At 41.7% G+C, this 24,376-nt stretch overlaps 1 protein-coding gene across 2 annotated transcripts in view; it reads left to right on the plus strand.

Moving 5' to 3' along the window:
- ptpdc1a (protein tyrosine phosphatase domain containing 1a) overlaps window positions 1–19,266 on the plus strand; it is a 25,859-nt gene extending 6,593 nt beyond the window's left edge. The window contains exons 2-10 of one of the 2 annotated variants that reach the window (XM_062394622.1): window positions 7,103–7,198; window positions 8,643–8,814; window positions 9,086–9,166; window positions 9,345–9,463; window positions 11,316–11,453; window positions 14,793–15,907; window positions 16,770–16,955; window positions 18,425–18,535; window positions 18,859–19,266. In XM_062394622.1, coding sequence (XP_062250606.1) covers window positions 7,114–7,198; window positions 8,643–8,814; window positions 9,086–9,166; window positions 9,345–9,463; window positions 11,316–11,453; window positions 14,793–15,907; window positions 16,770–16,955; window positions 18,425–18,535; window positions 18,859–18,969 — 2,118 coding nt within the window. In that variant the 5' untranslated portion in view covers window positions 7,103–7,113 and the 3' untranslated portion in view covers window positions 18,970–19,266. Of the gene's footprint in view, window positions 1–7,102; window positions 7,199–8,042; window positions 8,500–8,642; window positions 8,815–9,085; window positions 9,167–9,344; window positions 9,464–11,315; window positions 11,454–14,792; window positions 15,908–16,769; window positions 16,956–18,424; window positions 18,536–18,858 lie in introns of those variants that run through there. The other variant, XM_062394621.1, reaches the window with a different exon arrangement.
- The last annotated feature ends 5,110 nt before the right edge of the window (window positions 19,267–24,376 follow it).

The following is a 24,376-nucleotide window of genomic DNA, read 5'->3' on the forward strand; positions in this document are numbered from 1 at the left end:
GTCAAACTGGCGGGCTTCCTGTTGCGTTATTCATAATGCACTGATGGACTTTTTTGTGCATCTAGTCATGATACACAATAATCTTTGTTTTTTTTGAGGATCGGTGAATGCTAAATGAGGGGCTTTTCTGTAGGTGGCGCTCTTGAGGCATTTTGCCACGCCCTTTTCAAAATACACCATAATACGTAAATTTGCGCCGCCTTCGAATTTACTGCAAACTCCTACAACCTTTTGAGCACATTAAAGCCCTCAAAAAGCCAATTAGTTTAAGCGGAGAAAAATAATAATAATAATAATAATAATAATAATAATCATTTCAATTTCAATAGGGCCTCCCACCGATTTCGGTGCTCGGGCCCTAATAATAATAATCATTTAAATTTCAATAGGGCCTCCCACCGATTTCGGTTCTCGGGCCCTAAAAATCTTTACAGATTCAATAGGGCCTCTCACCATTCGGTGCTCGGGCCCTAACTAGTTTTATTTCTATTGAGTCGTTGGCCAACGACTCACGCCTGGCCAACGACTTGAACGAGTTTTACTGTCGCTTTGATAGACAATGGGAAAGTCCTGAAAACATCCCCCATGACACCACACTCCAGCCCATCAGCCGCAGCTCCCCCACCAAAGCAAGGGCCTGCACCTCTACACAACTTCCAACCATAGTGACGACTCTCTCCATCCTGGAGAGGGACGTCAACAGACTCTTCAAGAGACAGATCCCACGCAAAGCAGCCGGGCCAGACTCTGTCTCTCCATCAATCCTGAAGCACTGTGCTGATCAGCTGTCTCCGGTGTTTACTGACATTTTTAACACCTCACTGGAGACATGTCACGTACCAGCCTGCTTCAAGACCTCCACCCTCATCCCTGTCCCCAAAAAAACCAAGATCGCTGGACTCAACGATTACAGACCCGTCGCCCTGACCTCTGTGGTGATGAAGGCATTTGAGCGCCTCGTGCTGTTCCACCTCAAAGCCATCACTGACCCTCTCCTGGACCCCCTGCAGTTTGCCTACAGAGCCAACAGGTCTGTAGACGATGCAGTCAACATGGCCCTTCACTTCATCCTCCAGCACCTGGACTCCTCGGGAACCTACGCCAGGATCCTGTTTGTGGACTTCAGCTCTGCCTTCAACACTATAATCCTGAATCTGCTGCAGGAGAAGCTCTCCCAGCTGAGTGTGCCAGACTCCACCTGCAGGTGGATCACAGACTTCCTGTCTGACAGGAGGCAACGCGTGAGGCTGGGTAAGTATGTCTCTGAATTCAGATCTATTAGCACCGGTTCCCCTCAAGGCTGTGTTCTTTCACCTCTTCTCTTCTCCCTGTACACCAACAGCTGCACCTCCCGTCACCAGTCCGTCAAACTCCTGAAGTTCGCGGATGACACCACCCTCATTGGGCTCATCTCTGATGGGGACGAGTCCGCCTACAGGTGGGAGATTGACCATCTGGTGACCTGGTGTGACCAGAACAACCTGGAGCTGAACGCGCTGAAAACAGTGGCGATGGTTGTGGACTTCAGAAGGAACCCAGCCCCACCCACCCCCATCACCCTGAGAGACGCCCAAGTTGTCACGGCGGAGTCCTTCCGCTTCCTGGGCACGATCATCTCCCAGGACCTCAAATGGGAGCTGAACATCAGCTCCATCACCAAAAGAGGGCAACAGAGGATGTTCTTCCTGCGGCAGCTGAAGAAATTCAACCTGCCGAAGTCAATGATGGTGCACTTCTACACCTGCATCATCGAGTCCATCCTCACCTCCTCCATCACCATCTGGTTCGCTGCTGCCACCGCTAACGACAAAAGGAGGCTGCAGTGTATCATCCATTCTGCTGAGAAGGTAATCGGCTGCAATCTGCCATCTCTACAGGACCTGTTTGCCTCGAGGTCCCTGAGGCGTGCAGGCAAAATTGTGGCTGATCCTTCCCACCCGGGTCACAAACTCTTTGAGGTTCTTCCCTCGGGCAGGAGGCTGCGGTCCATCAGGACCAAAACCGCCCGCCACAAGACCAGCTTCTTCCCAGCTGCCGTTGGCCTCATCAACAAGGCCCGGGACCCCCACCTGACTCAGACTTTTATTCCACCCCCACACCTCAAGGATGTGTTAAATTAATAAATTAACACATTATCTCATATTATATTATACTGTATTACATTGCATATTGCAATCGGACACTGTATACTGTTTTACATTTTACTTTTTACTTCACTTTTTATATCTTTTCTCTTTCATATATTTTATTCAGAAATGTTTATGTCAAATAAATGCTACTTTGTATAAATATTGGAAAAAAGTGAGTAAATAAGAAGTATACAGTGAGTAAATATATACTGGTTTTCTATTTAGGGCCCGAGCACCGAAATCTGTGGGAGGCCCTATTGAAATTGAAATGATTATTATTATTTGGGCCCGAGCACCGAAATCGGTGGGAGGCCCTATTGAAATTGAAATGATTATTAATATTATTAGGGCCTGAACACCGAAATCGGTGGGAGGCCCTATTGAAATTTAAATGATTATTATTATTAGGGCCCGAGCACCGAATGGTGAGAGGCCCTATTGAATCTGTAAAGATTTTTAGGGCCCGAGAACCGAAATCGGTGGGAGGCCCTATTGAAATTTAAATGATTATTATTATTAGGGCCCGAGCACCGAATGGTGAGAGGCCCTATTGAAATTGAAAGGATTATTAGGGCCCGAGCACCGAAATCGGTGGTAGGCCCTATTGAAATTGAAATGATTATTATTATTATTATTATTATTTTTCTCTTGCGTAAATGAATTGGCTTTTTGAGGGCTTTAATGTGCTCAAAAAGTTGTAGGAGTTTGCAGTAAATTCAAAGGCGGCGACAATTTCATATTCTGGAGCATTTTGATAAAAAGTGGCAAAATGGCTCAAGAGCGCCACCTACGGAAAAGCCCCTCATTTAGCATTCACCGATCCTCAAAAAAAACAAAGACTATTGTGTATCATGACTAGATGCACAAAAAAGTCCATCAGTGCATTATGAAAAACGCAACAGGCAGCCCGCCAGTTTGACTTTAGTGGCCATTTTGGTCATATTCCATATTTTTCCTTTGATGTACTTGTCGTACAGCTTTCATCAGATCAGCTTAAAATGTAAATGACTGTCATCATAACAATATGGAACAATATGCGGCAAAGTGTGATGAAAACGCCATCAAAACATGAGCTTCTGTATCTCAGACATATTTTGTCCAATCGAGTCCAAACTAGACACATACGACAAGAGTCGCCACCAGAAGACATCGGTGCAGAAATTGTGACTTACAGTCACAGCGCCCCCTGGTGGCAACAGGAAATGTGTTTTTTTTGTACGTGTTATGTTTTTATGTACTACTCAGAGAGCTTTCATCAGATCAACTTAAAAATTAGATGAGACTCTACAAAACAAGATGAAGATTTTAAGTTATCAAAATTTTTAACTTTTCATCAATCCGTGTGACCGTGGTGAGGCTTAAAAGCTTGATGTGCAAAATGAAAAGACTTGTTTTCATTTCAACCATGTCTGTGTTTCATGGTCTTATACTGACCTCTAGTGGCTTTATATCGCCGGCGCACCTACTTGTACCGCAATATTAAGTCACTAGAGGGCAGTGTAGGATCATGGTTTGACCAAGGCACAAATTGTGTCACCTAAGGCAGGGGTAGGCAACCTTTACTATTTCCTCCACTCTTCCCCCAATTTAAAGCTGTCTGATGCCGCACAACATATTTGATAACACAGGTTATAAAGTTATATATATTTCTTATTATTATTTCCCTTTAGGGGACTTTTTGAGGGTCTAGACATGCTCAAAAAGAATTGGGCGTGGCAAAATGGCTCAACAGCGCCCCCTGGAACACAGCCCCTAGGTTTCGCCCTGTCCGATCTTCACAAAAATCGTGGCCTACGTGTATCATGACCAGACGCACAAAAAACTCTCAGAGGGCATTGTGAAAAACACAACAGGAAGACCCCCATTTTGAATTTAGTGGCCATTTTGGCCATATTCCACATTTTTTCTTTGATGTACTTGTCGTAGAGCTTTCAGCTGATCAACTTCAAATTCAGATGAGTGTCATCACAACAAGATTGACAAAAAAAACGATTAAGGGTTTCTTTTTCGTTACACCATGTGACCGTGGCATGGCGTTAAAGTTTGACTAAACGCCATCAAAACACGGGCATCTGTATCGCGGACATACATGGTCCAATCAAGTCCAAACTACACATGTAAGTCAAGAGTCCCGGCCTGATGACATCTACACAGACATCATGAATTGAAATCACAGCGCCCCCTGGTGGCAACAAGAAATGTCTTTTTTTTCTCGCATGTCTTACAGTTGGATGTATTTCTCCTCATCCATTGACCTCAACCATGTCAAACTGTATCAAATGGGTCTCAAGACATTGATAATGAAGGCATAAGATAACTGTAACTTTTCGTCAAACGCCATATTAATGGTGTGGCATCAAAGTTCATCAACTCGCCGTGAAACACGAAATTGCTGTAACTTCAGTGTTAATGGTTCTATCTCACTCAAACTACATGTGTTTAGCAAAATCCCCCCCCTGAAGATATTCAAATGGTTTTAAGGAATGGGTGTGGCATAACAATTGACTAGCGCCCCCTAATGGGCAGCCCCGGCACTACGATTGGCCGACATGTACAAAAATCGTTTTGGGCATGTGTCTTTTCATAACAACAAATAAGTCTCTTGGATAGATATGCTAGACCAAACAGGAAGCCCGCCATTTTGAATTTAGTGGCCATTTTAGCCATATTCCACATTTTTTCTTTGATGTACTTGTCGTAGAGCTTTCATCTGATCAACTTCAAATTCAGATGAGTGTCATCAAAACAAGATTAAGAAAAAAAGTGACTAAGGGATTTTTTTTCCATCACACCGTGTGACCGTGGTGTGGCGACAAAGTTTGATTAAACGCCATCAAAACACAACCATCTGTATCTCGAACATACATTGTCCAATCGAGTCCAAACTACACATGTAAGACAAGAGTCCCGGCCTGATGACATCTACACAGAAATCATGATTTGAAATCACAGCGCCCCCTGGTGGCTACAGGAAGTGACATGTTTTATATTTTGATGAACTGCTCCTGGCTGCTTTACAATATACAGCTCAAATGACCTCAGTCAAGTCATTGGATCAAGGTCAGAATTGTGACATTTCCTCAAACCATGTAAACATTGATGTTTGGCGAAGGATCATCCTTCGCCAGACGAGGCGATGTTTTCATAAGTCCACTGTGCATTGTCCTATTACTATCACACTTCTGTCACATGATAATAGTACAAGCCTGAACAGCTCTGTGTCAATATTTCCTCAGTGTAATAGTGCCACCTACTGATTCGCCAGGAAACAGGAAGTACTTTGTTAATCCACTCTGCATTATCCAACCGGCTCCAAACTACTGACCTATAATCACAATACTGATCTGAACAGCTCCACATATAAATATTAGTTCAGGGTCATAGCGCCACCTACTAATCAGTGTGAAAATTGCGTTGTGGTAAAATTGTCCAATTGACAAAAAATTGCTCACGCTATATCAGAGCGGCTACTTGAACAGATCTATATGTCTGTGTGTAATAATAGTGATGGCGCCACCTACTGGCAAACCTACTGCCGCAGAGCGCAAAATGAATGCAACGCGTAGACATGCGCTTAGTCATCGATCGCTCTCTCCACCGACCGCAACAGGCTTCAACGTGCGGGTGCTCGGGCCCGCCAGTGCTACAACGTAGCCCTAGTTCAAATTGTAGCTGTTTGAGGAGGGCTCAATTACGTCAAGGAATAGTTCTTAAAGAGTTGCGGAGCATGGACACAGGACAAGAGAGCAGCTATCAGTCTATCTTGCACAGTGAAGTTAAAAAACAGTTTTTCAAACCTGAATGTTGTTGCCATGACAGCGATGAGCACCTTCGTGAATGTCTGTGTCATTTGATAATATGGTGAAATGAAAATAATTAAATTATCAAAATGGTCTGGTGCCGATTTTGACCGGCACTTAGAACCAGTTGCTCACCACTATAGTTTATCAGAGGCCGTAGAAGAAGGCAGGTCCAACTCAGTCAGCAGGCTGAAGGCTCACTGCCCCTCCAAGCTGACTGCTACAGAGTGCTGGTTGTTACATATTTGAATGTGTTGCATGTATTGCATGTCCTTATATTAATTAGAGGGAAATCAGAGGGTTTGAAATCTAAATATCTGTTCAGCATTTTCCGGTTGTTTCTAGTTTAAAAAGCAGTGACATTGTTAAGAATATTCTTACAGAGACTCAGAAAACTTCCTGATTGACTTTATCAAAGAGGAAGGAAAAAAGCAAAGGTCAGGGAATCGTTTGGCCATCAAAAAGTTAGAAGGTTGGGAACACAGTCCCTGCTCAATTGTTAATGGTCCTCAGTGAGGCAGAGAGCTGTGAAGGTGCACAGTTTCCTTCCTTCAACACCAGTTAGCACAAGTGCTGCAGACCTTTGTTGCTCTGGGTGTAACATGAGAAGTAGTTGGTCCCTGGAGTTAAACTGACACTCTGGGATATCTACCTGACACAACTGTGATATCAGACTACATAAATCACATGTTATAATGGCGTAATGCTCTAAATCGCTGGTGGATATGTTGGCCTGAATAATTGATAAGTGTGGCTGCAGCCTTTTGAGAAAAGGACAAATTGGCTCAGTGAGCTCAATGCTGAGTTGTACTGGGTGTGATGAGGACTCTTGGGTGTGTGCTCATCATGAGGCATCTCCACTTGCCGTGCGTGGATCTCAGATGTTTTCCCGGCTCCCGCTGTCAGCCCCGGAGCACGCCCACCTGCTCCCAGAGGTGCAGTGGTCAGACTGACACAAGAGCTCCTGACTCGGTGGCTCGGTTTGCACGTTTCCCTTTCTCCCCTGGGTCGCCCTGCCAGGCAACGCGGCTCATGCTCCTCGTATCTCATTTGTGTGCGCACCTTGTTTGCGTTATCAGCACAACCAAAGCTTCTGCTTGGGACATCACTTGTTTTTCCTTTTTGTTTTGTTTTTCAATTGCCTTTGACATCATGTTTATTCACACCTTTCAGCCCCCCCTGCCATGGCAGCTGGTGTCAGCGTCCTGAGCGACCTGCCTTACTCCATGATTGGAGCGAGTAGAGCGATCAGCACAGAGATGGAGACAGGTAAGACAACGCACAAACAACACGAGGGAAACTGGGTGTTTTCATGCTGACGACTGTAGACTTGAAAGGATTTGTGACTGTACTTTTGAAACAGAAATATCTCAATTTATACAAAATCTAAATAAATGTAATTTGCGAGAAAACAAATAATTAAGCTGCAAGAAATTACAGTGATTTAAACAAATTGTTATCCTTAGTGTCATATTTTCATGTGGAAAGAGAATGTGCTAAAACTGTTATTGGAAAGTAATGGAACGTTATACATATGCCATCAGGAAGATTAGAATGGGTTTGGTGTGGCCCTCCTGATGGTTGTTCAATTTCCTGATTGTCTTTACAACTTGAGGAAAAACGCTGTGGGCTTCAAGCACAATGTCTGTGTTACAGTTATATAGTTGTGTCTTAGTGGATACAAGATATTGGTCGTAGAAGCAACCAATTGAAGTGATATTTGAAGAATGTATGCAATGTAAAACAAATCAAGCTTGTTCATATAAGCAAAGGATCAGTGTTCCTCCGCTGCCAATATTTTCTAGTCTATAGGATAAAAGATAATTGGCAGATGGAACCAAACATGTTTCATATCAACAGTTTTGATGGGTTATTCATTTAAATGTTACATCTCCACATATTACATATTGTTTTATGACAACCACTTGGTTGTTGCTGGTCCATTTAAAAGCAGAGAAAGGTGTTTTATTGTAAACACTGGTTGATGTTGTGTTATCAGGGCTGTGAACCACCAGATGTTTGGCCTTTTAAACAAATCTGTAATTTTCCCCTTTCAGTAACAAACCGTCTCTCTGTGTGTGCGTGCGTGCTTGGTGCTTGTTTGTGAGAGTGTGTGTGAGAGTGAGTGTGAGGATGTTTGTGTGAGAGCGCGCACAGCATTCGTCCCCATCTACGCACCTCCCACTGACGGCATTGGAGATGGTTGTCATGGTGACACTTCAAATGCTGCTGATGAACCGATTTGATGTATTTGCCTCTCTTTGCCACCGGGTGATTGTTGTGCGATGATTCACCATGAGCATAGTGCTGTTGAGTCAGGAGGCTTTGTTCATTCAGAGCTGCTCACAGCCGTAAAATGCAGCAGCACCGAGGACGGCTCTCTCTTGCTGGCGAGATGATGGCGAGCATGAGGAGGCATGAGCGCAGGCACTCTGCCGCAGACATCCTGCTGAAGGTCCTGCAACGCAGATGCAGTTCTGTCCTGGAGGTCCTCTCCTCCTCCCACAGAGTCCTGGTGGCCGTCAGCGTGAACCAGCCTCAGCCTCCCACTGAACGCAAGACCAGGAGATGTAACCGCAAAATAATTAACCTGTGTTTTATCAGTCAGGAGTTTTGTTTACGCCTTAAGCTGGAAGGAAAGCTCAAAAACGTACTGATAAATACTGTCAAGTTGTTCTTATTTTGGTTTTTCTGTTGTATTTTCTTTCTCCAGCCAATGTGAGGGTACCCACTGCAAAGTACACCAAGATGGGGGAGACCCTGAGGCACGTGATCCCTGGCCACATGCAGTGCTCCATGGCCTGTGGAGGAAAAGCCTGTAAATATGAAAACCCCTCTCGCTGGAGTAATGAGGAGCAGGCGATCAAAGGGCTCTACTCGTCCTGGTACGTTGGTCTCACTCACCACCAAGTTTCACACTTCAGGTTTCTCCTGCTGTTAGGGCTGCACTCGGTTAGTCACTAACCTCAACATCGATAGTTACAGGAAAAGTCAATACATTTGTCCTGGTTGTTGCTATGCACCGTTATCATGCTACATTGGAATAATTGAACATGACAGGTCTTAATTGTCAACCTGAGCTCTTGAAAGTTATGATGTTTATTTTGGTCATAAATTGGTGGTGGTGGTTTAACTCATTCTTTTCTCCATTTGTAGGATAACTGACAACTTGCTAGCCATGGCAAGGCCTTCAACTGAAATCATAGAGAAATATAATGTCATTGAACAGTTTCAAAGGTACAGCTGTGTTCTTCTTCTTCATTAACACATTGTTATCATTTAAAACTTCACTAGGATTACATTTTTTTCTTGGACTTGCTGTCACATGTTGTTGTGAATATATGTGTTGACTTGTGGAGTTCTGTCCTGTTGTGTTTATAACTGTTCACTGACTCTGACTTGTTGCTGTACCCAGGTGTGGTTTGAAGACGGTCATCAACCTGCAGCGGCCCGGAGAACACGCCAGCTGTGGGAATCCATTGGAGCAGGAGAGCGGTTTCACTTATCGACCCGAGACTTTCATGGAGGCAGGAAGTGAGTCTCACCAACACACTATGATTATGTTCCCCAATAGAGATTATTAGGTTCAGAGACCAAAATAAACCTGATTCTGCAAACACACCCACTTTTATGTGAGATTCTCGTTGAGTCTCCATTCCTCTTTTTCTTAGGATTTATTGGATTGCTTCTTATTTAATATTGTAAAATCACAATGGAATGTTAGGGGAGGTCAACATGATCTAAACCAAGTTTCTAGAACTTTCTTTACTCTTCCCAGTCCTTCTATGGTGGCTACATCCTGCTCCAACCTGTGGTACTTCGTCTTTTTATCTATTGTACCTGACTTTGTTATTTTTGGGCCCAGTTAAATAAACTTAAAAAATAAAGTAGAGTACATTGGTTTTCAGTCATATGATTATGAGGTTGAGCAAACATTGTTAATAACAAAGTAAATTAGTAATGAATAGTTCAAATAATAAAGTAAATTAATGTAAAAATTATAAAAAGATAAGTAAAGATGTTAAACCATCACAACAAGCCCCAGAAATATGGTTAAAAACTGCATACATTTCATCTCAAGTATTGGTTTATTGCAGATTATTACAGACAGGAACACAATAATAAGGCTCAACTAACAAGCTATCTTCATGTCTGATTGTGTCCTTTGACTGGTAGACTACCATTCAATATTTCCTTCTCGCTCTAAACTGAATATTTCTGATTGAAACAGAGTTCTCATCTTGTATAACAAGGACTGTCACAGTGTCTTATTACTGCAGTGGATTCTGTGTTTACACTGTCATCGGGCTGGATGCTGCTGGAGAGGTTTCCTAGCAACAGATGATCTTATTAGTGAGGACTTTTATTACTTATCTGAGACCTCAATAATATATTGAAAGAATATGAAGTAGTGCTCTCAATATTTCTAGAGAGGACTTAAGAATAGTGGTAGATTATGAATGAGTTTCTATGGAAAACATTTAATCTGCATCTTAGCATTTGACAAGAGGTTGAATAGCAAAAGTAGTTGATAGACAAGAGGCTAAGGTTTTTTTTTTTTTCCTCATTACAATCAGTATTGTGTTTTGCCTTCATCCAGAACATGATGTGGTCTCTAGTAACAAAGTAATTACTGACAGATTGCCCCTCTGTGAGGTCTGTGGAGGGCTGCAATCTAAATTCCTTCCTAACAAGCTCTCTGGAGATTTTTTCCAACTCATCAGCTGATTTTTGGACGGTGTTGTCTTTTCTTTGACACAAACAGACAGGACTGCACTATAAACACTGAGTTGTTGTATCATCACACACAATTGTTCACTCTTCAGTTCTATGAACAAACAAATATAATTTTATGTGAAAGTCATTTTATGTGAAAGTCACATAAATCTGAACTGAATGCTATCGGATGAACTTAAAGGCTGCAGCAGCACAGGTTTAATTCAGTTTAACATGTATTACCTCAGAGACCACCTAATCAAAGAAGTTAAAATTAATTTAATAAATCAGGAAAAACTTCAAAAGAGCCTCTTTAATTCTCCTATCAGATCTACTGTATATACGTTCATATAAGTGGAACGAGGTGGATGAAGCCTTTGTTCTCCCTTGAATGAGCTGTGTGAAATCTTACAAACGCCCTAAAATGAGAATTTACGGAATTAAATAGTTGATCTCGGTTCCTGCTGCTTCAATAATAATACTAATTTTGAACTGTCCATCAGGAGTCCTACAGTGTATGATTGCAATGCTTCAATGAGTCATCTTTAATGTAAAATATTTTATATCTGAAGGACAAAAGGCTTTCATTTTAACAGATACAGCAATGCTTTGTGTTCCATGGCGAAGACATCGAACAGCTCTAAACTAAATTCTTTGTTGTGTATTTCAGTCTACTACTACAACTTTGGCTGGAAGGACTATGGCGTGGCGTCTCTGACTACGATCCTTGACATGGTGAAAGTCATGTCATTTGCCGTACAAGAAGGGAAAATGGCAGTTCACTGCCATGCTGGTCTTGGAAGAACAGGTTCGTAGCACCAACAGTCAAATCCGCATGTATGCTGATTCAAATATCAGTTTTGTATTTTGAATGCGTCTGTGCAGGTGACAGCTGTGGCCTGAGCATTATAGATACAGTAGATAGATAGATAGATTACTTTATTCATCCCCGAAGGGAAATTAAGTCTTCATAGCAGCCGGTACATTTGAATACAATAAAATTCAATACAATAGAATAAGATATAAAATATTGAGGTAGAAAGAATAAAAACAGAAACACAAGATAAATAGGTAGATAAGGTGCAGTGGCAGATGATGGCAATAGTACTGATGATATGATGGTAATGTTATTGTTAGACAGTATATACAAAATAGTACAGTATATATAGTATATAATATAACATAATATATATTTATATATGATAGTAATTAAACCAATATAATAGCAGTATGTAGTAATAATGGCAGCAACAGTATATATAATAATAATAGTAAATATAATAATAATAATAACATGTACACATGTATAAATATGTGTATATAGACTTACATAAACAAAGACTATACAAAGAGTATTATATAATATATGATATATAGTACGGGTATAAATATAAGTATTTGACGATACAATAGATCAGTGGTTCTCAACCTTTTTTCAGTGAAGTACCCCCTTCGAAGAAAAAATTCTGCCGAGTACCCCCTAACCAGCGCAAAGCATTTTTGGTTGAAAGAAAGATGTAATGTGATTTATTAAGCCTTGACACATTCAAATTTAAAACTCCATCAATGTCCATAACATTGCTCATTTGTAGTGGTCTCTCTTGAACTATTACGAAATAAAAAGATATAAAATGACTAAAGACTTTTATTATTATCTCAATATAAATAAAGATTTGTGCACCTCAAAATAATTATCAACTTAAAGTGACCTCTTTTGGGATCATAATAAAGATATGTTCTCAAACTGAACTCATGAACTTAATTATAGCTAAACACTTCTTCCCAAAAAATAAATCATTAACTTAGTTTTAAATAAAAGATTAGCTCAAAACATATTTTTTTAATATTCATCATCTTAAAATATCTTCTTTAAGGATCGAAAAGAATACTGACAGGTAGCTTGTTTCCGTTTGCTTTGGGGAGGCTTTTCGCATCGTGTCTTGAGATGACCTGAATTCAGAAAGTTTCCTCTTAAAAAACTCAGGTGGCTTACCAACATGACTTTCATGTTTTGTGAAGATGTGGTGGCTTAATGCCACTGCTGGCTAATCTCTCCCCACAGAAAAAACATAAAGTGTAAATAACCCAATCTATGTTATTGTTAATATTATTGAAGTGTCTTTCTGTTATTTTTATTGTGAAATATTTGCTCGCTTTAGGGTCATACAATTTCATTTCCGCTTTTGTATTACATGCTTTTATTTTGAAAGGGTACCGGTAGAGACGCAGACTTATTGTTATGAATCATTAACTTCACAACGGAAAACTTTTCCATTTTAGCGCCCCTCCGAAGAGGCACTAGCTCTCACGGTGTTGTTTAGGGAAGGCTCTCTGCTCTGGTTTCGCCATCTTTGGTACTTGTCCCTCCGTGTTTTAGCAGCATTGCTGCTGCACTTCAGCTCGACTCCATTGTTGAAGTTTTCAAGGCAGGTGATGACAGGTGGCGTGTGCCAGGTTGGGTCAAACCATCGGTATGGGGGAGACTCTGTTTTTTTAGGATAATTAAATTGAAAAGCCTACTGAATATAAAATTTAGTTCATGAACTTACACTTATATTTTATTGAATATTTGTTAAATAACAATTTTTCAAGGATTTTTGAATGGATGCTAATTTTAAATATATTTAAAACAAATCTCAAGTACCCCCTGGAGTACCTTCAAGTACCCCCAGGGGTACGCGTACCCCATTTGAGAATCACTGCAATAGATAATATAATATACTATGAGTGTAAGTATATGTAGACAGAGTGTGCAAAAGACAGTATTATTGTATAAAGTGATATATAGTATCAATATGGTTTATATTAACGCATATCACATATGATGTGAAGTAAGTGATCCAGTATATGGAGCGGAGTGTTGTACAGGGTACACAGTGCAAGGAGACAGGTATATTTAGTGCAGTTCTGTGATGGTGGCTCTGCCGGGGTAGATGAGTTGTACAGTCTTATTGCGGTTGGGAGGAACGACTTCCTGTATCGTTCCTTAGAGCAGCGGGGTTGAATGAGTCTGTGGCTGAAGCTGCTCCTTAGCTGGTCCAGTGTTTTGTGGAGGGGGTGAGTGGGATTGTCCATGATTGCCAGCAGTTTTGCCAGCATCCTGTCCTCCACCACCTCCTCCAGGGTGACAAACTTAGAGCCAACCACAGGCTCTGCCTTCCTGATGAGTTTTTTCAGTCTGTTGGCATCCTTAGCCTTGATGCCCGCACCCCAGGACACCACAGCAAAGAAGATGGTGCTCGCCACAACAGACTTAAAGAACATCTGCAGCATCTTGTTGCAGACATTGAAGGACCTGAGCCTCCTCAGGAAGTAAAGCCGGCTCAGGCCCTTCTTGTAGACGGCCTCTGTGTTGGTGGACCAGTCCAGTTTAATGTCCAGTGTGACACCCAGGTACTTGTATGCAGGGACCACCTCCACAGCCGTCCCACCGATGCAGACAGGAGAGGGCAGGGGCTTGTTCCTCCTGAAATCCACCACCATCTCCCTCGTCTTCGCCAGGTTGAGCTGCATGCGGTTCTCCCCACACCACTTCACAAAGCAGTCAACCAGGTCCCTGTACTCAGCCTCCCTCCCGCCCTCAACACACCCCACAATTATGTGTGTTTAACACTTCTCATAATAACAGACAGATCTCAGAGATGTCTAAGTTGTTGTCTTGCTCCTTTGCTGGATTGTGTAGGTGTGGGCAGCGCTATTTGCCACATGCTACATAAAGCTTTTACCGTCCACGCAGACAGGCAGAACTCAGTGTCAGCTGCAGTTGAGCACAGAAGTGGCATGTAATGCAGCTCTCTTACACAATAGTTTCTCTTTCACTCTTTGGTCTGTTTACCTGTCAGTGGGAATCTACTGCGTGTGAGAGGAATGTTAGTGCACTTGCACCCCTGCTACATAGATTAATGAATTATGTGGGAAATGCTGATAATATAATCAATTATAATGAATTATAGGCATATAGGAATATGAAGAGACTAGAATTAGGGGGTCAAAGGTCAATGTGACCTCACTACTCATGTTTTTGGTTGTAATTGAAGAATTCAATACACTTAATGTCTTTTATTCCCTACATTATATGAGTGTGGACAGAAACTGCAACTTAACTGGTTGGTGGGGTTGTAATTCTAGTTTATTTGTTCTTGTATAGGTGTGCTGTTGGCGTGTTACCTGGTCTTCACATCTCGGATGAGTGCTGACCAAGCCATCCTGTTTATGCGAGCCAAGAGACCCAACTCCATCCAGACCAGAGGGCAGCTGCTGTGTGTCAGGGAGTTTGCCCAGTTCCTGGTTCCCCTCAGAAGCATCTTCTCCTGTGCAGAACCCACAGCCAGTGCCGTCACCTTGTCCCAGTACCTCACCAGGCAGAGCCACCTGCTGCACGGCTATGAGGCTCGGCAGATGAAGAACGTGCCAAAAATTGTCCAGGTGGTGTGCAGGCTCCTTCTCGACATTGCAGCCAACAGACAAACAGTGATCGAGCAGCGGTGGCTGGAGATCCCCGACCTCACAGCAGAGGTGGAGAAGACTGTGTCCCATCAGGCCCTTCAACAGCTGGGGAAGGAGATGAGAGGGAAGGGGATTCCTGTCCCACCGTGTTTATCTCATCCTCTAAACTCACCAGCTCTGGTGTCCAGATCCTCACATGATCAGCCCCTCACCAGTGATAATGACCTGGACCCTCTGTGGCGGCAGCAGAAATTAGGAAGCCCTGTAAGATCATTGTTTGACAGCAGGAGCCTCAGCTACAGCGATAGTGTCCTTCACAAACTCGCACAACGGCAGCACTATTTAGGAAATCTGAAGAACATAAGTCCATTCAACTACCTGCTCAAACATTCCTTGTCTCACAGCAACCTTGCAGTCTTAAAACATTCTAGACTGTGTAAACTCTATCCTCAGGATATTATCAGCTTTCAGGACCCAAATACGGACGCAAGGCAAGACACTTGGTCTCCCTTTTTAAATAAGCAGTTACATAAGGGGCTTCAGAGTTTGTCTTTAGATCTTATAGAGCAGGGAAGAAAATCCCAGTGTTCTGCCACACTGCCAGCCTTATCAACCCAAAACAGAGGTGGAACCAGTGAGGAGGAGCCAGATTTGGACACATTGGAAGGCGGAGCAGAGAGAGCGATTGTCACAGAGGGTCCCTTCATCACCCTCCAGTCTGAGCTGGCTCCAGAGAGCAGACGCCTGCTGGTGGCCAAAGTCCTGGCCATGCATGTAATGGACAAAGATCTTACCTCCAAAGTCTCACAGTGGCAGGTAGGCTCCTCCTTAACATGCAAACACAGTAATATCAAGCAGTAGAGCACTTAACTGTACTGTTTGACTGGATTGTGTTATTTAGTGGCATGATGCCAATCTACCTGTCTGCAGTTTGAGGATATGACCACAATATTAGTCCTGCATTGATTGCTGCACAATATTGAGGCACTGAGAAGACTCCATCTCACTCAGTAAACTAGTCAGTGCTCATGAGATATGTGATGATAGATGATATAGGTAGGTCTTACAGTCGTCAAAAAAGCACTGAATTCACATCAATCAAAAAATACATTAAAGACTCTTAGAAGCTGAGACTTGATTTCATTCAGAACTTAGAAACCTCAGAGAGAGCCACATGTGAGGGATTCCTCTCCCTGGACGGACAGGAGTGATAGATGCCACGTGTAACGGAGATCATCAGAAAGATAGGAGTATTTACAGCATTGGTTGTAGGATGGTGAGACATAACAATGGAGTCTGGTTGAGCAGAAAATTCCAGTCAAATCCTTTGGAATCCACTGTCACTATCTGCTGGCTCCAGTAGCAACTCATGATTGTTAAGTCTTAATTTCAGTTAAATTTAAAGATAAAATATCAATTTAACTATTCATTTCCTGAAACTTATCTGGTCCGTGAGATTGATTAATAATATCAGTGGGAATGTTTAAGTTCCAACTGATATTATTAAGTACATGAGCAAATTAAGTCGGTTCAAAGTTATAAATGTCGGTTTCAATACATTTTTGGTTAATTGCCCAGCCCTTCTCAGAACTATAATATAGTACAATGTAATTTAATTGAAGCTTATCAGTGATATAATTGCGCCCATTGTCACACTGCTCTCTCCTGTGACCTGCAGAGAGAGCTGAACTCCAGAGAGGGGGCATGGGAGAGGCTGTGCATGGAGACAGAGCCTCTGGTCCTCTCCGGTTTGATGTGGTCGTGGCTGGAGCAGCTCAAGGATCCAGTCATCAGCAGCGAGGATATAACAGCTCTAAGTTGGAAGACGTTAAACCCACAGAACGCCCTTGACTCTCTGGAAAAGGTACAGCATCACTGTCACAAGCAAACACTGACAACACTCACCTGACACACTGAAGCTTCAGCCAGCTGGATAACTCACTGTTGCAAAACCTCATCATGGTAAAAAAAAATTATGATCCTGATTACTTTTATACTGACAGAACAATGATGTAATCAACGAGACAACAGTTAAGAACACAGCTAACAAAGCTGTAGAAGGTTTTGTAAAAGTCATAACAGACAATGTTTCAGCCACTTTTCCCACACAAGACCACGTCCATGAGAACAGCTCTGTTGGGAAATAAATATATATATAAAATACTGACTGTATGTATGAGCACAGAGAGGAGGAGAATGGAAAAGGGCTAAAATCCGCTGACATGGGCAAGAATGCAAATACAACACAAGGATGTCAAAGATATTTCTAGTGTATTTTGTCATGTAGCAGCATAGATAAATAGATAGATAGATAACTTTATTCCTCCCCGAAGGGAAATTAAGCCATCATAGCAGCCGGTACATTTGAATACAATAAAATACAATAAAATAGAATAAAAAAAATATATTTATATTGAGGTAGAAAGAATAAAAAACAGAAAAACAAGATAAATAGGTAGATAAGGTGCAGTGGCAGATGATGGTAATAGTACTGATGATATGATGGTAATGTTATTGTTACACAGTATATAAAAAATAGTACAGTATATATAGTATATAATATAACAAGTATTTGACGATACAATAGATAATATAATATACTAGTGTTATCTTTATATGAATGAGTCTTCAGAACAGTCTATTTGTGGGGCTTGGAATATATTTTCATCTGCATTATTGTATAAAACTGCAAAATAATGAAAAGTAATCTGCTGAAGTTTATAGCTGCTACAGAAAAATGACGGGAAACGGGAATGTAGAGCGAATATCGGTTATTCCCCCCCATGCTTGTCCTGAAATCTACATGTACAAAACATGTTCATGAGAAAAGCTTTAATATTTCTATTAACCGAAACCACCTTCTGTCTATAATCTTAACCAAATTGATTTTGTTGTGTAACCACAGATGAGATACAGCTGTGTTCTCTGGAATCCCACCATACTCCACAACCACATGAATCTACTGCAATTCAGATAATCGCACAGGAAACCGCCTTGAGCTTCTGAACATATTTCAGCCAGTGATACAAAATACAAAGTGTTTTTCGCTTTGCGTTTCAGTTGTGTGGAGAAATAAGATTGCACAGGTCCATTTTTTTTTTTACATTTTACTGTCAAAAGTATTTTAAAATATTTAATATGGTCTGATAGTCAGCTCTTACATATACCAAGAAAGGAAATATAATATGCTGAATAATGCTGCCATCATTTATAATGAACTATGAGTTCTGGTCTGTTATTCATATAGTTTGTGTGATACTGTTATTGCTTGTAAAATGTTAAAGTGAAATGTTTCCATGTGATCTGTTTATCTCAAACATGCTTCACTGACAGGGTCACCGGCTAACTTTACTCTGCATCCTCAACTGTGCTGCTCATCTCCTGCCAATGCCTGAGGAGGTGGAGACCAGTTTCCTCAAGCAAACAATCAAAGTGTTTACCAAGGTGAGTTTCATTAGATGATGTTTTCCTACACGTGGCATCTATTGCACTTCTGTCCGTCCTGGTAGAGGGATCCCTCACATGTGTCTCTCTCTGAGATTTCTACGTATTTTTACCCTGTTAAAAGGGTTTTTAGTAGTTTTTCCTTACTCTTGAGGCTTAAGGACAGAGTATGTCACACCATGTTAAAGCCCTATGAGACAAATTGTAATTTGCGAATATGGGCTATACAAATAAAATTTGATTGATTGATTAGATGCTGTTTATTGAATATCTTAAGATGCATATTTTGTATTGCATGAATCCATTTATTTAATGATCTCCAGATTGACCCTGCCTCAGAGAAGAACAAGTCTTTATACACGACACTTAAAGCAATCCTCACTCCCATTCTTCACGAGCTGCGGGACAAAGCTGTGGAAGTGAACGAAGCCTGATAGAGCCTCAGCGCGACGGGTCAGACAAGAGGGAGAGTTCCTCATCTTCGGGCATTATTGTATTTGAAGCCAGTTCCTTGCATCAGTTTCTGCTGATTTTGTTGTTCTTTGAAGCGCTTATTAGACTCAAAGCACTGCCATCCTCTGTGTAAATGTGCCACTGTGCAGCGTTTGAAAGCATCTGTTTGTCGTCTATTCTCCTGTAATTTGTGTACCTGTTAGTGGATAGGAAATGACCGAGGTATTCTCGCGATATTAATGTAAATGTTATTTAAATGTGTAACTCAGCTGCTGGGGGGGGGGGGGGGGGGGTCTTCTTTAAACCAAAACATGTTTTTACACTGTGCAGATGCTGCCAGGTGTCTTATTTATTCAGATCATTTTTGAAATGCAGAGACTAGTAACCTGATGACAAGCTGCAAGGCTGCTTTAATCCTGTAGAATGTAGCTGCAAGCTTTTTTTAGTCTGATGCAAACTGTGGCTATTGTTATGGCAATGCAAACCGCCCAGCCACACTGCATCTGCTCTCCAAAGCAATCATATGTCCTTAATACTGTGTGCACCGAAAAACCTCTCACTGTTCTATTGTACATGCATTTGTAAAACATCAATCTGCCTCCACTGCTGCATTTAGCAAAATGTCTGCCTCAGTGTGTGTGTGTGTGTGTGTGTGTTAGTGCATTCATGCGTGTGTGGGCTGCCTCTTTCCTCACTCATCTCATTTATGGTTTCAGTGTAATGTAAATCTGCTGACACACGCTGAACGTGGAACACTAATTACTATTATAATGATAAACATAATATTATTATGAAGCACATGAGACACACTTTGGGGACTTTTCAACAAGCACTATTTATCATTGTTACAGTACATACTTCTTACACAATTAAACACAACTTACTGCACAACTGTGTATTTGTGGTCTTCACTCTGACTCAATGGTTCAGCTTAAAACTCAGAGAGAAAGTATTCAGTGAGAGGACTAAGAGGAAAACATCTTGTTTCTCAACATCGTAACTTGGACAAGCAAATGAGGACGAAAAGCTAAACCTAGAAAGTTTGTGTGAATTGCTTGATTTCCAGCCAAGGATGTGGACAATTTGAACCTTAATACGTTTTCTAAAGTAGTCCTTAGTATTTAATAGTTCTGTAAAGCTTTCATGTATATTTTTTGATGCAATTGTTGTTAAAGTCACCAGCGATCAAAACTTGATGAAACAACTGACAATAAAAACTCTGACAGTTCAGAAATGAACACTTTAATGATGGATGATAATAATGAGGGTATAATCTGTAATGAGTTTTTAAACTAGATAGATTGTTTGAATGTAACAAGCCACATTTATATAACTTTTTAATCTCCCTTCCAAGTGTCCATTACACATAAAAATGTAGGATGGATCGCAACTAACCATGGAAGCCGCCCTCAGAATTCGGGGTTGAGAGATCTTGCTCTGTTCCACACCAGAGTGTCTGAGGCCTCAGAGCTGAGACTGACCAGAGCAATGTGCCAGGATTTCTTAACTCACAGTAAACATCACTGTGGACCACATGTCTTCCCTGCTCTGTGTTTGATCTGGACAATAGGTTCATTGACCATGACCACTTGGATGGCTGTGGCTGAGGAAGTCACGAACTAGCGGGTTGTGGTTCGATCCCTGGCGCCTCTATTCCATGTGCTAAAGTGTCTTTTGGCAAGACAGTGTACTCCAAATAGCCTCTTAAGACTTTGCATTGCAGTGTGTAAATAATGTGTGATAGAGAAAGTGCTGCACATAGTTGCACTGTATGATTTTCTGTGTGAGTGGAGGAAAGGCAACACTGTACTTTAATAAACAAGATAAGGGAGAAGGGCAATTAGCACTATGGGGCTGTTGAGTAAATGGAAAGCTCATTGACTTTCCATTTACTCTGAGAACATATTAAAAGAAGGTTTTTTTATTAATCCCAGAAAAAGAAAAATATTGAAATAAATAAGACAATCAAACCTGATGTGAACACGGATACATAATCACACGTTAAACAGACACCACCACTGCTCAGATTCTTTTTTTAGATGTCTTGAAAATAAGATATTTCATCATTATTATCATTCTGCTAGAGTTGCAACTAAAAATTAAGGGAACAAATTGTTTTATCAACAAAGGCACTGGAAAAGGAACACTGTGCTGAGCTTTACTCTTCTTGAAGCTGTGCCTAACAAAACACTAGACGGCACCAAGGAAATACTTATTTCAAACTTGACCGATCTATCATGACCAGAAAAAACTAAAATTATTTTTATCGCCATGTATATTTGCACATACAGGAAATTGCCGTGGTGTGGTGGGTGCACTGAACATAAAACAATCTAAAAACAACAATATATAACAATATATACAGTTAGAGAGTTATGGGCACGTGTGGTTCTAAGGTGCAGAGATTGCTGATTGTGCCAATAATATATAGTTATAAATTATGTGTGTGTGTGGGGGGGGGGGGGGGGTCAGCAGAGTCAGTGTGATGCAGAGTCAGTGTGATGCAGGGCACTTGTTCGTGAGCCCCACTGCCATGGGGAAGAAACTGTTCAGGTGGTTTCAAGGTTTTATTCCTGATGGCCCGGAACCTTTTTCCGGATTGGAGTCTCTGGAATAGGTGGTGACCGGGATGGGAAGGATCAGCAATGATCTTGCCTGCTCTCTTACTGGTCCTGGAGTGGAACAGGTCTAGGACAGTCGGCAGGTCACAGCTGATGACCTTCTCAGCTGACCGGATGATCCGCTGCAGTCTGCCATTGTCCTTGGCAGTGGAGGCAGCGAACAAGATGGTGTTTGATGAGGTGAGGATGGACTCAAAGATGGCTGTGTACAACTTAATCAGTCTCTTTGCAATTAACATTCCATACCTGATGGTGTGCTGTACTGGGAAACGTCAAGGCAAAAGAGACAGGGAGAAGCTTAACAATATCCACCTCTGGCTCAGGCTTGAACACACAGTTGTACATTTCAGAAAACCACTTAAATATTCCACACCAGAAATCGTACAGCTTTGAAGATGTCCAGAAAAGGTGGGTTAAGGATCCGTCATCAGATTTACATCGGTCACACAAAGGAGACACAGTGGGATATATTCTATGTAGTTTGGTTTTCGAATAATGGAGTCTGTGCATAACCTTAAACCGGCATTAATAGAACAATATTGGATTCTGCTGAGACTCTCCTGCCAAACAATGTCATCAATCTGGAGACCCAGTTCCTCCTCCCAAGCCCTTTTCAAAGAGTGGGTGGCACAGTTCACTTGTTCAGAGAATACCCTGACAAAGTTTGAAATCAAACCTTTTGAATCCGGCGGGCCATCCAGAAACTGTAAATCCTACTTTTGTCAGGGAGAGATTCAAATTTAGTTAGGCTTTGGCGGACATAGTTTCTAACCTGAAGGTATCTAAAGAAGTGTGTTGGCGGAAGGGAAAACCTGTCTTTTTGTTGAGTATATGAGGCAAAATGTTTGTCAATGTACAAATCTTTTAGAAATACGATGCCTTTTTGTCTCCAACTATAAAAAGTTGCATCTAAGAGGGCAGGGGGAAATGCATGATTATGGCACACTGGAGCATAGATTGAGGTACCAGGTAGCTTGCAGCACTTCTTAATTTCAAACAATTAACATTTGATTTTTCACTTTTGTGATGGGCAGCCCAGGTGGTGAAAAAAGAAGACTGGGCCTTCTTGATGATGGAGGTGATGTTCTCCGCCCATCTCAGGTCCTGGGCGATGATCGTCCCCAGGAATCTGAAAGACTCCACTGTTTTAACTGGGGATTCACACAGAGTGAGGGGGGCTGTTTGGGCTGGGCTCCTCCTGAAGTCTGCTACCATCTCTACAGTTTTTTAAACATTCAGCTCCAGGTGGTTCTGGCTGCACCAGGAAGAAAGGCTGTCAACTTCCTCACTTAGTCAGCATCGTCCCCATTGGAGATTAATCTAATAAGGGTTGTGTCGTCAGCAGACTTCAGAAGTTTTACAGAGGGATGGCTGGAGGTGCAGTTGTTGGTGTAGAGGGAGAAGAGTAGAGGGGAGAGCACACAACCTTGTGGGGCTCCAGTGCTGATGGTCCGGGTCTCAGAGACAAGCTTGCCCAGCCTCACGCCCTGCTTCCTGTCGGTCAGGAAGTTAGTGATCCACCTGCAGGTGGGCTCAGGCAGGCTCAGCTGTGTCAGCTTGTCTCGGAGAAGAGCTGGGGAGATGGTGTTGAATGTGGAGCTGAAGTCCACAAACAGAATCCTGGCATAGGTGCCGGAGGATGAAGTGGAGTCCCATGTTGACTGCGTCGTCTACGGAGCCTGTTGGCTCTGTAGGCAAACTGCAGTGGGTCGAGTAGGTGGTTTGTCATGTTCTTGAGGTTGGTCAGCACGAAGCGCTCCAAGGTCTTCATAACTACGGAGGTCAGGGCGATTGGTCTGTAGTCATTAAAGCCTGTGATCCTCTACTTCTTGGGAATGGGGATGATGGTGGATGTTTTGAGGCAGGCGGATACAACACATTCAGCAAGTGAGGTGTTGAAGATGTCCGTCAATCCTTGCCTACTAATTTCTCATTAGATTAAATATGTTTGTTTTTAATCACTGCCCTATGATCTATGTTGTTTTATATAGATCTGTGATCTACTGAGTCCAGTATCACACAGATTGGCCGACGGAACCAAACCATCCCAGCACAAACATACACAAATAATTATCTTCAAATTTTATAGATTGGGGACATCACAGCTGTCTCTGAATTTAACAATCCTGCTGTTAAACATTTACCCTCCGTCATTGCTGCTTCACTGTCCTTGTGTGTGAGTGTAGTGCTGCGTTCCAGACGACACGTATGTCAGATATTCTGACCTGAAATTGCCAAGTTCCGACTTCACGTCCAACGTAAACAAACATGTCTGACTGGGAGAAGCTGATTAATTTGGCCCTCGATGAGACAATTCAACTGTAGCCAGTGCAGCCTCCGTTCGTACAGAAACAAAGAGGAGCGTGACGACGCCATTATCTTTTTTCTAGACTTTTATTCTTGGAAACACATTCAATACATAAAGAAGAACACACACTGTCATTGAATCTCACAAAACAAGATACCAACATATATAAATCATATGAACTAGTTAAGAACACACATTCATTCTGTGCTAGGAACACACTTTAACCTTGAAATGACACAAAGGACATTATGAAAATAGATAATGTATAAATCAGTAGAAACAAGATTTATAAACACAAATCTTTTGTTTTTTTCCGATGAGTTATATTTTCTAGGAACATAAAAACTGTCAATAGTCTATTTAAAACAGTGAACAATGAATATGAATAATGTGAATATATGCTGATAAATCCTAATATAACTTTTGTTGCAAAGGTTGCAACTGAATCACTTCTCTCCT

The sequence above is a fragment of the Platichthys flesus genome, chromosome 2 (assembly GCF_949316205.1).
Source record: "Platichthys flesus chromosome 2, fPlaFle2.1, whole genome shotgun sequence".
In the NCBI taxonomy this organism is placed as follows: domain Eukaryota; kingdom Metazoa; phylum Chordata; class Actinopteri; order Pleuronectiformes; family Pleuronectidae; genus Platichthys; species Platichthys flesus.